Source organism: Syngnathoides biaculeatus, chromosome 22 (genome assembly GCF_019802595.1).
Source record: "Syngnathoides biaculeatus isolate LvHL_M chromosome 22, ASM1980259v1, whole genome shotgun sequence".
In the NCBI taxonomy this organism is placed as follows: Eukaryota; Metazoa; Chordata; class Actinopteri; order Syngnathiformes; family Syngnathidae; genus Syngnathoides; species Syngnathoides biaculeatus.
Genome location: NC_084661.1, coordinates 13887565 through 13900650, shown reverse-complemented (window position 1 = coordinate 13900650; position 13086 = coordinate 13887565). Strand labels below are relative to the sequence as shown.

The 13086-nt window shown below is 43.5% G+C and overlaps 3 protein-coding genes across 7 annotated transcripts in view; 2 read left to right on the top strand and 1 right to left on the bottom strand.

Annotated features, from left to right (window-relative positions):
* LOC133495214 (poly(ADP-ribose) glycohydrolase-like) overlaps positions 1-13086 on the top strand; it is a 66204-nt gene that overhangs the window by 40478 nt on the left and 12640 nt on the right. For 3 of the 5 annotated variants that reach the window (XM_061809592.1, XM_061809593.1, XM_061809589.1), the window contains 3 exons: positions 3918-4168; positions 4735-4944; positions 5536-5630. The gene's annotated coding sequence lies outside the window, so the exon portion shown is untranslated. The remainder of the gene's footprint in view (positions 1-3917; positions 4169-4734; positions 4945-5535; positions 5631-13086) is intronic. The other 2 variants (XM_061809591.1, XM_061809590.1) reach the window with 2 other exon arrangements.
* On the bottom strand, positions 1405-5304 carry rgrb (retinal G protein coupled receptor b). The gene is made up of 7 exons (XM_061809598.1): positions 5000-5304; positions 4761-4917; positions 3472-3593; positions 3202-3355; positions 3004-3121; positions 2800-2913; positions 1405-2699 (listed from the first exon to the last, which is right to left on the bottom strand). Exons 1-7 carry the CDS (start codon positions 5073-5075, stop codon positions 2553-2555), a joined length of 888 nt encoding a protein of 295 aa, XP_061665582.1. The 5' UTR covers positions 5076-5304; the 3' UTR covers positions 1405-2552.
* On the top strand, positions 7045-10304 carry lrit1b (leucine-rich repeat, immunoglobulin-like and transmembrane domains 1b). The gene is made up of 4 exons (XM_061809594.1): positions 7045-7181; positions 7649-8109; positions 8257-8562; positions 8697-10304. The coding sequence occupies exons 1-4, from the start codon at positions 7060-7062 to the stop codon at positions 9752-9754; spliced, it is 1947 nt and encodes a 648-aa protein (XP_061665578.1). The 5' UTR covers positions 7045-7059; the 3' UTR covers positions 9755-10304.

Genomic DNA, 13086 nt, shown 5'->3' with positions numbered 1-13086 from the left:
AAGAAGTGGATTAAAAAGTCAGGTCAGTCCCCTCTTGATGGGCCGTGTACCCACCAGTGACATCACAGAGAGTATTCATGTACGTATGTATTCATTAGATGGTTTGATGGAGTTTACATGATCAAAACAGGAGGATTAGGACAGTCCAAGGGAACGGGGACAATATAATAGAAGTACAGCAGGCCCGCACGTCTTCCATCAGCCGTGCCGAGGTTCCACTGAAAGGATCGGCGCGACGCGACTGTACGGGGAGAGCGTTTTAATGAATATTCCAGACGACACGCTCTCATCGATGACCGCTGACGCACGCCGACGTCTAATCTCGTTGTCGCCGCAATCATTTTCCAAACGGTTTCAAGAAAAGTCCCCGCGGTCGCCGCAGCGGCGGCATTGCGTAATCTCTTTGGTCACCGGATCCAACCTGCAGACGCTGACGTCATGTAAACTTTGACACCTTTTTTTTCTTTTCTCATCACCTTTGTTCTCAAAGTGAATGAGGCGGGATATAATTACTCTAAATATGATTGTTTGAGGCGGCACAGTGGATCAGATGGTAAAGTGGTAGGCCTCACAGTTCTGAAGACCTGGGTTCCGCCTGTGTGGAGTTTGCGTGTTCTCCCTGTGCCTGCGTGGGTTTTCTCCGGGCACTCCGATTTCCTCGCACATCCCCGAAAACCTTAATTGGACACTCTAAATTGCCCCTAGGTGTGATTGTGAATGCGGCTGTTCGTCTCGATGTGGCCTGTGATTGGCTGGCAACCAGTTCAGGGTGTACCCCTCATCTCCCTGTGACCCTCGTGAGGATAAGCGGCAAAGAAATTGGATGGATGATTGTTTGGAAAACAAACATGTTGCTCACTAATATGGGCTCATTTTTACTCAACTTTCTCATGCCTTTCATTTCACAAAAGCTGTATTTCTACACAAGAACTTCCCATCTTTAGCAAAAAATACTTTTAAAAATGTGTTTTAATAACTTTAATTGTGTCTAAGTTACATAGACAAAAGAGGATCGCAAAGTCACACTGGTGTGAGCTATCGAGCAATAAATAACTTGTGATTAAAGAATGCATTAAAGCTAATTCAGGTTAATTAAAGTACTCAAGGGTGTCGCACCAACAATGCACAATGGGAACCTTTTAGTGCCGCGAATTACGCGGAAAAGCTTTGGAAAAGTTTAGGAGGTGGATTAAAAAGCATTCTGTACATGTTTGGAGCCACGCTATATTCGGCCATGACAAGATGTCCTCCCTCAACTTCCTATTAGTGCGGCTTCTAACTCGGGCTCGGGACCGAATTGGATCACTAGTCCAGTCGCTCACCTCGTGAAAGTTTTCCAAGAATGCCACATGCTAATCTCGCCGTGCACTGCGTCCACTCTGAGGATTATATCGGTGCTAAATGAAGCGTTTCAACATGATCTCTTTTTCGTCTTTAAGAGGCTTTTTGGTCTGGATTTCAAGGCAACACGGTGGCCTACTTCTGCCTCACGGGTCCGGCTTTCCCCGTGTGGAATTTGCACGTTTTCCCCCCGGCTTGTGTGGGATTTCTCCAGGTACTCCGGTTTACTCGCACATTTGGAAAACGTGCATGTGACACTATTTTTTATGAGAATAATATTCCACAAAAATGGGCCCCACAGAACCATTATCCCCTCTACCCCCGCCACGACGTGCCGCCAACGACGCCAGCCCTTTCTGCCTCACAGGTCAGCGTGACGGCCCCGTCTTGCGTTTCCTGGCGGCTTAAATGGGGCGAATTTGTTGAACGGATCAGCGCCAGTGCATTCGGGGATGCGTCATTTATAAAAAGAAAAATGCCAAACTGTTGCATGTTGTAGCAGTCGTGATTTAATTATTACAGTCAATCACTCCACCTTATCTACTTATTTAGGGATTACCATTCCTCTTTGTACAGTAAATGAACACATTTGTTATATTCACTGATTTACTCACTGTCATCTATGAGGACAAAAGTATTGGGACACTGAAAAGGGGTGGGGGGGTCGAGCGTCACCATCTGTTTTCCTAGCAGGTTCTTACATAACAAACTCACTTTAATACACCGTTAAGGACCTTTGGCCAACTGTTCCCAAAATGCATTCAGTCTTAAGTGAAAAGTTTGTTTTTCTTGGAAATAAAATTTTGAATTTTAGTCCGACCAGCGTTGAACGAGTTGGGTTATTATATATATATATATATATTTTTTAACTGCGAGTGCATATCGGAAAAAGTTGGAAAAGTCGTCAAGTTTATTTGTTGGGATGCTTTTGGGGGATATTTAAAGCAGGTAAATATTTATTTTGTAACCAAGCATTTTTGGTTTAGCAAAAGAGAAAACATACCAGAATGATCGGAATGGTACCTTTTAAATTCGAGCAAAGCAAGAGAGGATCTGAATAATTCCTGGATTTGTGCCCAAATATTTTTTGTTCATGAAACTTGATAGAAGCCTGGAGCCATGTTTTCATCATATTTTAAAAACAAAGTACCCGCAGTGAAATATTATTAAAAGTGTGCAAACAGTTCCAATAAATCGCTCATCTTTTCCATCTATTTGGACTTGGGCTTCTTCAAATCCGGCTCGGCCACCTTCTGCCCGGTAAGGAAGTACCACACGCCTCCGCGGTAGAACTCGTTACCGAACGAGTAGAGCAGCGCGTTGAAGATGGGGTTGGTCTTGGCCACTACCGGAAGCACCTGGGAAGGAAGGAAGCGCAAAAGTTTTGAGGGTGAGGTTTTTTTTTTTTAGAGGGCTTGGAACGATCAATTGTAGTGTTTTGGGATTGGAGACCCTCACCATTCGTAGCTTTGGAGATATGACCTTGACGTTTTGGAAGCAGGCGTAGATGCACATGAGGACGTAAGGGCCCCAGCACATTAGCATCACCCTCAACGGCAAACTAGTGTTGAACTGAAAACGGACCATATTTCAATTCACTGTCATATAAGCACAATTCAAAGGGCGCACGGTTCTTTGAAATGGGTTTCCGGGCGCGCTCACCCGGTGTTGATGGATTTTCTTGAAGTGTTTGTGGATGCCGCTGTAGCACGACAGCATGGTGAACGCCGGGAAGGCCAAGTAGAGCAACACCAGGGTCAGCATGAAGGTGACAAAGTCCCTAACAAGAATATTAAACTCCGTTGTTAAGTTATGGTTCTGTGTTATGCCTTTAGTGTTTGGTCAGTGTGTCTCTCGTACCGGTCTCCTCTGGTGTAGTCCAGTGTGCAGCAGGTCCCCATGGGTTCAAAATCGTACACACCCCAGCCCATGAGCGGGACGGCGGCCCAGAAGATTGACAGGACCCAGATGATGCCGCTCAGAACCATTGCCGTGCTCCAGAAGAGCTTTTGTCCTGCGAGGACATAACGTAGCACAAAAATGTCAGCCTTTGCCAAGGTACAAAACAATCGCTGCACATCTTTTGGATTTTGCTCATGCGATTATATTCATCTTCCACGTTGAACTCACTGGTGCAGTACTGGTGGTATCGGTCCCAAGCGATGGCCGCCATGAAGCTGATGGACGCCAGGACGGCGATCATGCCCTGGAAGCCGTGATACTCGCATCCGCTCTGGCCAAAAGGCCAATGTCTACAAGAGGGGAGGGAGGGGCGGACAAAGAAACACGTGACAAATACATGCGTGCTTCTAAAAACATAATGGTCTTGAAAAAAAAAAAAAAAGTCATTTTTTCCCCTTATAATCCTCTTAAAGACTTTCATATTTTCCTGAGTGCAGATTCCAAGTAGTGTTGGGACCCTTCTTCATTTTATCAGCTTAAGTGATTGGATTACTTTGTTTGTCATTCTGGTAGCAGGCTTTCACCAATTCTTACATGCCCTTTATTGTAATATCATTAAATATGACCCTCATCTGGTTTAAGAAGGGTATTATTACATGATTTATTAACGCCAGCACTCGTTCTGGACGGAGGAGTTGAGACTGCAGATGCCGACCAACAGGATCCCCGGAAGCTGGTGGCACCGGTGTTTGAGAGCGGAGACGACGACTTCCATCCATCCATTTTCTTTGCCGCTTATCCTCACGAGGGTCGCGGGGAGTGCTGGAGCCTATCCCAGCTGTCAACGAGCAGGAGGCGGGGTAAACCTTGAACTGGTTGCCAGCCAATCGCAGGAGATGATGACTTGTTTCCAAGATTTTGAAGGGTAATTTTTATATACTTGTTGACATTCTTTAATTACTCATATTTGGCTATGGTACCAACACTTTTCTGTGGCACATGAAATTTTCAGGACATTTTCATGTACATTTGCCTGATGATCAATACAGGGTGTACATATTCCAGCTCCCCACCACCTGATGGATTAATTTTCACTTTCCAGGAACTTTAAATAAATTTTTTTAGTTGTTGAATGTTCAAAGTGTGGAAAATTTTACAATCTATTTTAGCATATTTAACACTGAGCATGTTCAAGAATGTTAGTCATGATGATGGTACTTTGAAAGCTTAGTATTATTAATTAATTTTTAATTAAAATTAATATAGGTTAAAAAATTAAATTTGTGTGGTTTAATTATTTTTTTGTGTAGTACTAAGTGTATATATATATTTTTTTAAATAAATACGGTCTAAGGGACGAGCACACGGACATTTTAGATGGCTATCAGGGATATTGAATGAATCTTCAAAAAAAAAATACTTGGAACAGCGCCTCGCCATTTTGTAATTCCTCTATTTTATCTTTTAATTACAAATAAATGTGTTCTTAAGGGGTCTCCGCGGGTGTTCGGCGTTACCGGAGGTAGCTGGCGTAGGCGGCAGTGAGTCCGTTCACGTTGAGGCTGATGTCTGCCAGGGCCAAGTTGAAGACCAGATAGTTGCTGGGGGTCCTCAGCTCCCGGACGCCCAGGAAGGAGGCGACGGTGACGGCGTTCAGGAGGAACCCGAGGACGCCTGCGGACGGACGCGGGGCACTTCAAGGTAAGAACAGAACGACAACAAAACCTTCTCACCGGTGCTCTTCGCTTCCACTTACCGCCGACAAAGAGCGCAGAGCCGAACAAGAACATGTCAAAATCGACGAAGCCCTCGGGTAACGTGTACGCCGCCATGTTGTCCACCGAAGACCACAACAACTTTCGCTTTTCCCAACTCAAAACGTCTTTGACTCCCCCCTTAACAAAAAAGTGTCAAATGAAGTTGGCCGGCCGATGTGTGCCCCACCCCACAAGTGAAACTTTGTGTCGGCCTCCAGTCACATGAAGGGGGGCTGGCGGGTGTGACAGAACAATGAGTTTAAAATTTGTTACTAAGTGCTGCTGCAATCCCCCCAAGAATGTCCTAATCAGAAACCTTTGCTCTGCTTTATTAGCAAATGCGGGCGTCTTCACATGTCATAAGACAGGAGAAAATACAAGATTTTATCATATATGCTTGTAAATATCAAATACATGCAGAAGTTATCCAACACTATTAATTAAAATATACCGTGAATACAGTTGGGGGGGGGGGTTCTTAATTACAAGCTGTACACCTTCTTCTTCTTTACATTTTAGTTCAATTCCATTGCAGGTCTTTTGCTACTGTTTATCCATCGATTTTCTGCACCGAACCGCTCATCCTCATCAGGATCTCGGGTGAGATGAAGCCTTTCTGAACTGATTAAGGTAAGAGGGAGAGTAATGCACACCCCGTACTGGTTGTCAGTCAACCACAGGTCTTTTGCTACTGTTTCTCTAAATATGGGATCATATTATTTTAAGATTTCGGGTCTGCCCAAATATCGCATGCCCCACCCAAAATTAAAGTAAGCATATTGGAAAGTCGGGAGCACAGAACCCTCCTCGGTTCTTTCAGTCCTTAGGTTTTGGTTTTCCAAACTGATGTTTGTGTTTTCTTCCCTGTGCTTGTCTTTGTTTTCTTCCCAAATTCTAGAAAATAACAAAACATAAAGCATAAATCACATAGATAATTTTAGCCGAAATAGGCTTCAGTTCAACTGTATCCCTAACGGGGAAAAGCGCTGTGCAACGTGGTTCTTGAAAAAACGTTTTCTTTGCTCTCACAGAAGCCTTTTGTGAAATTGTGTAGCGAGTCTGATTGCATATTTCATTAATCTGCTTGCAGATTATCACCAACTCATCAGCAAATGAATTACTGACGTGTTCTGGTAAATATGTTTTTGTAGTGCGGTGCAGGAGCGCCACAACCTCCTCTAACTTTGAAAAAAGAAATAAAATAAAAAGGAATGCATGCTTTTGATGATGACCATAAAAATGTGGTCGCATAATAGTGGAATATAAACATGCTTGTTCATTCCTGTGACGCAAAAGAACAAGTTTTTGTTGCTTTTCTTGTTTGTCAGGCACAAAAATGAAATCAAAGTCGGGAAAAAAGTTATATTAAAAAAGACACAGATGACTGGATTAAGGGATTTGTCCTCTTTTAAAATCAAAACTGCACCTGTAAAAACAATTGTGACATATTCAAAGTAGGTCAGCGAAACATGAAGATTGTGTAAATTATGGACTCTGTAATAATGAGACTTTTTAATATAAAAGTAACACATAATATCAATCATGGGGCTAAAATCATACATTTTTTGTCAAAAAAATGTTGTTGGAAGTATTGCAACGTCCTAAAATAATAACAGCACGACCAGTTCACTTAAGTTGTCTTAATGCTGTCTTTTCCTCAACATGTTCCAGAAATGAGTCAATAAAGATCCCACTTTCAATTAATCGAGCTTTGTGAGGTCACACAAGAGACTTGAGAATTCTGCCGCAAGCTCCAGTCGTGCTTCTGCATAAAAATGTCACCAGTGGAAAGCGAGTGAAAGTGGCAAGCGCGCAACCTATCAGGTTGCAGGCTAGCGCCGGTGTCATCGTGTGAATGAAAATAACCCCAAAGTAAACTCCTCCTCCTCCTGCCGGTCTAATCCCGGCGCATCCTTTTTATCTGAGGATTGACGGCGGGCGGCGCAGAATGGAGCTGATGGACCACCATGCATTTGACGTGCCCTTAAACAACTTTTTTTTAGGACTCTATTTAGTAGTCAACTAGCTTGTAGCGTTTAGGAGCCCCGTGGGAACCAAAATGAGTCTACATTTTTCTTGTGCTCTCTATGTGGCTTTAGTGGTTCTCCCCGTCATGAGCACTTCGTGTCCTGCGCAATGTAGCTGCTTCTTCCACAAACTGAGCGACGGTTCCAAAGCTAGGTAAGAATGGACATTTCCAGCTTCTTCTTGAGTTCCTTTTTTTTTGTTTTTTTTTTTTAATATATTGCATGCAAAATTGACTGTCCACTGCTGGTTTTGTCAATTCAGTAGTGGAGGATTAACTTTGAGTTGCTCTTTAATCTGCTTTGCTTGTTACTGGACAATAGGCCGCTATTTTTGCAGTTTTATTTCAAATAAATTCTTCTTTTAATGTGCATCTTGTTACAATTTTTAAATCATGACAACATTCTATTCATTAGTGTGTAATTGAGTAATCCGCTGAAAATTACATTTTATACAAGTTAACATAAGTGACCACTGTAAGAAAAATATATATTGTGGATAAATTATTTTCAATGTTATCCTACAAACTAAAAAACTGCTTGCCGAGGCTAAAATAAAAACACATTTCTTATTTATTTTGATGTCTTCATGAAGATTCTGTTGCATTTATTTAACCCCTGCAGAAGTGTCCTGTGCAGTGACCCTGCTATCAGCGTCATTCCTACCAATTTCCCCACGGACACCTCCAAGATACGCATTGAGAAGACCTCCATCACGAGGATTTCCAGTGGCAACTTTCGCTACCTCGGCAGCATGGAGTTCCTGTGGATGTCTTTCAACTCCCTGAGCTCGCTCAGCGTGGACAGTTTCCAGGGTCTCAGCAACCTGGACGAACTGAGGCTGGATGGGAACGCCCTCACGTCGTTCCCGTGGAAGTCTCTGAGCGACATGCCCAACCTGAAGCTGCTTGACCTGCACAACAACAAAATTGCCAGCATGCCCGCCGAGGCCCTGGCGTACATAAAGAATATTACCTATCTTGATTTATCCAGCAACATCCTCACCACCGTCCCCGCAGATGTCCTCTCACTTTGGCTAAGTGTGAAACCACAGCAGGACGCCGATTCTTCCAAGTTTATTCTTGGTGAGTTTCAAAAGGCTCCTTGATTCCAGACATTATTTAGTTTTTTTCATCACCGCTAGAGAGGGATTAGTCTAATTTTAGAATTTGTGCATGTGGTTATAATAGCTCTCATGCACCAAGGTTTTAATGTTGATGCTTGGTTTTCAGGTCTTCATGACAACCCGTGGTTGTGCGACTGCCGGCTTTATGATCTTGTCCAGTTCCAGAAATCCCCGAGGTCATCAGTGGCTCTAATAGATCCCAGGCTGAGGTGTGCTGACCCAGAGAGTCTATCTGGTGTTTTTTTCACCGAAGCACAACTGCAAAGGTGCCAGGGTCCTCGGGTGCATACGGCTGTTGCGCGGGTTCGAAGCTCGCTCGGCAACAACGTCCTTCTCCGTTGCGGTACCGTTGGCGTTCCGATCCCTGAGCTTTCTTGGAATCGTGCCGATGGCAAGAAAATCAACGGCACTAGTGAGTTCTCCTGAATGAAATCCAGAGGTGCTAAGATTAGAACTGCATCTATTTCCGCATAAGTGTCAGCAGGATTAAAGTTATTCTCTTTGTGGCAATCTGCTTAACCTTGCCAACCTTTTCTTTATTTTCAGTTCAGCAAGAGATCTCAAAGGAGGGCATCATTTGGTCCATTCTGAGTGTGCCCGCAGTCTCCTACAGGGATTCGGGAAAGTACGTCTGCAAAGCGACCAACTTTGTCGGCACCGCAGACGCCATCATCTCTTTGGTGATCACAGACACCTTTCGGTCCGAAGAAGTAGGAGGTGCAGTCGCCAGGAGACCAAGAGGGAAGAAATCCGGCGCTATTGGGAGGGCTGCGTATCAGGAAAAGCTGATAGCCAGATATGTCCCACCCCCGACTGCCTCGCCAGGGAAGCCTCTTATAGAACCCCTTAATGGAAAAGGGAACACGGGGAAGTATGAGGTTGAGAGCTACAGCGTTTCCTCCGCCTCTCGAGGACGAGGCAGGGGTTCAAACCCTCGAAAGACAGGGCAGGACACTTTGGGTAACATGGTGGCCAACGCCTCATCCTTACAACAAGCCCCGGAGAAAAGGGTTGTGCGTTCGGTAAAGGTGATCGGCGATACCGACCACACAGTCTCCTTGAACTGGCGAGCTCCGACGGCCACAAACACCACCGAGTTCAGTGTACTGTATGCCGTGTTTGGCGAGCGAGACATGCGGCGGATCAACGTCGGAGCAGGCAAAAACCGTATCACCATCGATGGCCTGGTCCCGAAAACAAAGTATATCGCTTGCGTTTGCGTAAAAGGCCTCATCCCGAAAAAGGAGCAATGCGTAATCTTCTCAACGGATGAGGCGGCCAGCGCAAGCGGCACCCAGAAGCTCATCAACGTTGTGGTCATCACGGTGGCCTGCGTGATCGCCGTGCCCCTCACTCTCATTGTGTGCTGCGGCGCCATTAAGAAGCGTTGCCAAAAGCTCCTGGGCAGGCCGTCAAAGGAAATTCAAGACTCCTACGTCACATTTGAGACTCTGGGCCCTGGTGCCAAAACTAAAGGGATGGAAGGAGAGTATCTGACACGACTAAACCCCGATGAGTCCAACAGGCTGCTCTCGGCGCGATCCAGCGTTGACTCGGAGGCCATTACCAGGACTGAGGGGCCACCTAACGAGTACTTCTGCTAGATCCCAACGTTTGCCTCAATTCCTGGCGAATGCACTTTGAGACTGGAGTAGTGAAGACTGACTTCTCTTCGAGAGATCTCCAAAGGACATCGACAGCACATTTGCCATTGGATTAAATAACTTTACAGCCTTGCTGGGGGAAAAAAAAAGTGAATATTATATAGGACAGCAAAACGGGGAAATTATTTACAGTGAAATGCTTATTTCCTGTATATTTGTTGTTGTGTATAAATGTTTTGGGACCTCACATTAAAAGGTGACATTTCAACTTTTAAACCTAAACAACATCTTTTATCCGCAATAACCTCTGCACTGTGTGAAAAATGAATATGGTTATGGTTAGTCTGTTTTTTATGTCGTTATGTGCCAGGTGTTTCCACCCAAAACTCAACACAACTCGCACAGTTTCTTATGTGTAAATATGTTGTCAACTGTACATGAAAGAATTGCATGTAAATGTTTTTTATAAATATATGCTTATTATGTCTTACAAAATACATGTTTGGTTGAAACAATGAGTGCAGGTCATTAATCACAGGTAAGCATTTTTCTGATTGTTTGTTAGCATAAAACATTCCTTAAAAATTAGAATTATCAATGCTTTCTTCACTGTCTAACGTCTAATGGTTCAGTCCACAGTGGGTCGGAACATGCGATACAGAGGGAATTTTTTTTTTTTTTTTTGCAAGCCGAGGCTCAGTCCGCCCTAATGTACTAATTCCAGGGTTTATCCAATGGTACAAAAGCCTTTGAGCCCTAGCGCTGATCCACTGTTCCCCCCTTATGGTACAAGGATGTATAGCAGTCAAAACAATACAAAGGAGACCGCAGCTGATCGCTGATAGAAAAACCTGTCGAGAGGAACGTAATCAGAGGTCAGATTACAGTCCTCCCCAGACATCTGTCACCCGCTCCCTTGGCACCGCTACCAGGGCAGCTTCTGTTGCCTTCTGTTGTCGCCCGTGGCCTCGTTACGCTGGGAGCTTGACCTACTCGCGTATCTGAAAATTCCTGACAATAGAACAGCTCAAATGTGTTGCAGGAGCATCTTCCAAGACAGATATACATAGACCTGAGTGCATCTCACGTCTCCTGGTGCCGTAAATGTTACGTCAAGGAAGCTTAGACTAATGGGATTTGGGCAATGTAACCCGTCCACGGCGTGTTCTGCCTGCAACAGGGTCGTTTCCATGCTCCACTGGGAACATGGATGCCTTTTCTGTTGTGCTCAGTACTGATTTGGGTTTTATCTCATTACTTTTGGATCCTCATCTTGTCTGAATGGTTGTTCCTGCGCCAATGAGACCCTGGGAAGGTGAGTCGATTCTGGTGTGGTAGCCATCTTATGGTTTAAGACCCCTCATTTAATTTCCTGGTCTTAGATTTGCATGGAAACCCCAATGAATCAAATTCCAGAGGACATTCCACAATTTTTCGTTAAGGTCCGAGTGGAAAACTCGGGAATCCTTCTCCCAAGTGGGTGCCTTGGAGTTCTTGTGGCTCAGTTTGAATGACATCACCCTGATGGGGCTGACCGAGTTGCAACTGGAGAGCAACAACTTGCCTTGGACTGTATTCCAGGACACACCGAAACTCAAAATTCTAGACCTGAAACGCAATTGTCTAGATGTCCTACCAAAAGGTGCCCTGAGACACCAGGAAACCTTCGACAACCTGCAGGTGGCTGGTGATGAAGTCCAGTGCAGGAAAAAGCCAAAAAAGAACACAAGTCTGTCGACCGATCCAAATCAGGAACTGTGGTGCATCTTTATTAAATCAAGAACTCCCATCAATCCCTCTTCAGAACCGCTTATCCTGTTGAGGTTGTCACCGAACCGGAGTCGATCCTGGCTGAGTTCGGGTGGACTGGATGGGTTGCTATCCAATCAGACGGCGCATTTTGAGACCGAAAACTAATCAAATCAGCAACTCGGAGACATTTATTCTTTATTTTCAGAAGAACCAAACAAACAAATGTGTGTGTGTATCTCTATATATCGTGTATGTATGTATATTAATTTCATTCATATTTATCTTCTCAATAATCTTCAGCATGTGTCATTCCTGGATTTAAAAAAAAAGAGAAAGCCAAAGACAAATGCTGAGACATTTATTTTTTTTTCTCGCACAATCACTCAAAGGATTTGTTACATAAGCGCCATATTCCCGAGCATTTATCCATACACTGCTAAACAGATTAGAGTGATTTTTCTCTCCGGAGCCTTGTCAGCAGGACATGATATTTCCATTTAATAACAGCTATCACCACTCATTGATCGGGAAAATGCATGTAAGCGTCCCATCTGCTTGACAGTTGTCATTTTAACGGTTTGAACTCAACCTTTGCAGAGAAAGCAGTTGAGGACAAATATTACAAATAAGAGTTTTTAGTGTCTCTGTTCTGTTATTTTACATGTACTGTATAAGGTTTTAAATATGTTTTCTTATGTCCATAAATGGAAAGAAAAATCAATATTTCTCCACCTCATTCCGATTTCATGATTCTGTGTTTTGTCACTGCCAATGTTTAAGGATTTGTATTAATCTAATAATCTGATCGACTGAAGCTTCTGCACGCACGAATGGACAAACGCGCGCACAAAATAATGCAGCGCAGGCCCCGTTATGTTGAAATATTTATTCAAAATCAAGTAAATACAAAGACAGTACAAATATGTCGCATGCAAAGACCAGGCAGTGCTTTTTATTGTTACTATGGTATCTCCACGTATTTTACAGTTTGCAGTATAACAATGTACAATGATCACATGACTCAAGTTGCCTACATTTGAAGGCATTGATGAGAAACACAAATGTGCACGAGTTCTACATATTTTGACCTTGATTCTACTTCTTTTGAGTAACTACAAAAGGAAAGGTGCATGCAGTTTAAGTACAAATCTATTGATCATATTTATGAGCATGATTTTGTACTTCATTACATGCTTCAGACTAGATACTGTATATCCAAACACTCATAAGATTATATTGTACATATGTTGAAAAATCAAAACGTATAAAAGCACGTTTGTGGAAAACAACGACATGAAAACTACCTCGCGAGCTAGCTTTTGTTACAGCGGGATGCTAGCGTGGCACATGGTCATCGTACAAAAAAAGAGCAAGCTTTAAGCATGAATTAAGAAAAAAGAACATCTCTAACATGCTATGGTAAACTAATTTCAGTGTTTTAAAAAATATGTAAAAAAAAAAAAAAAGAAGAAAAATGCTGCAAAAAAAAATTTTTTTCGTGAGAAGTGTCCAGTCGTTGAATGGCTAGCAACGTTAGCTGCTCTTCACAAACTTGACGGGGTACTTGAAATACACAAATG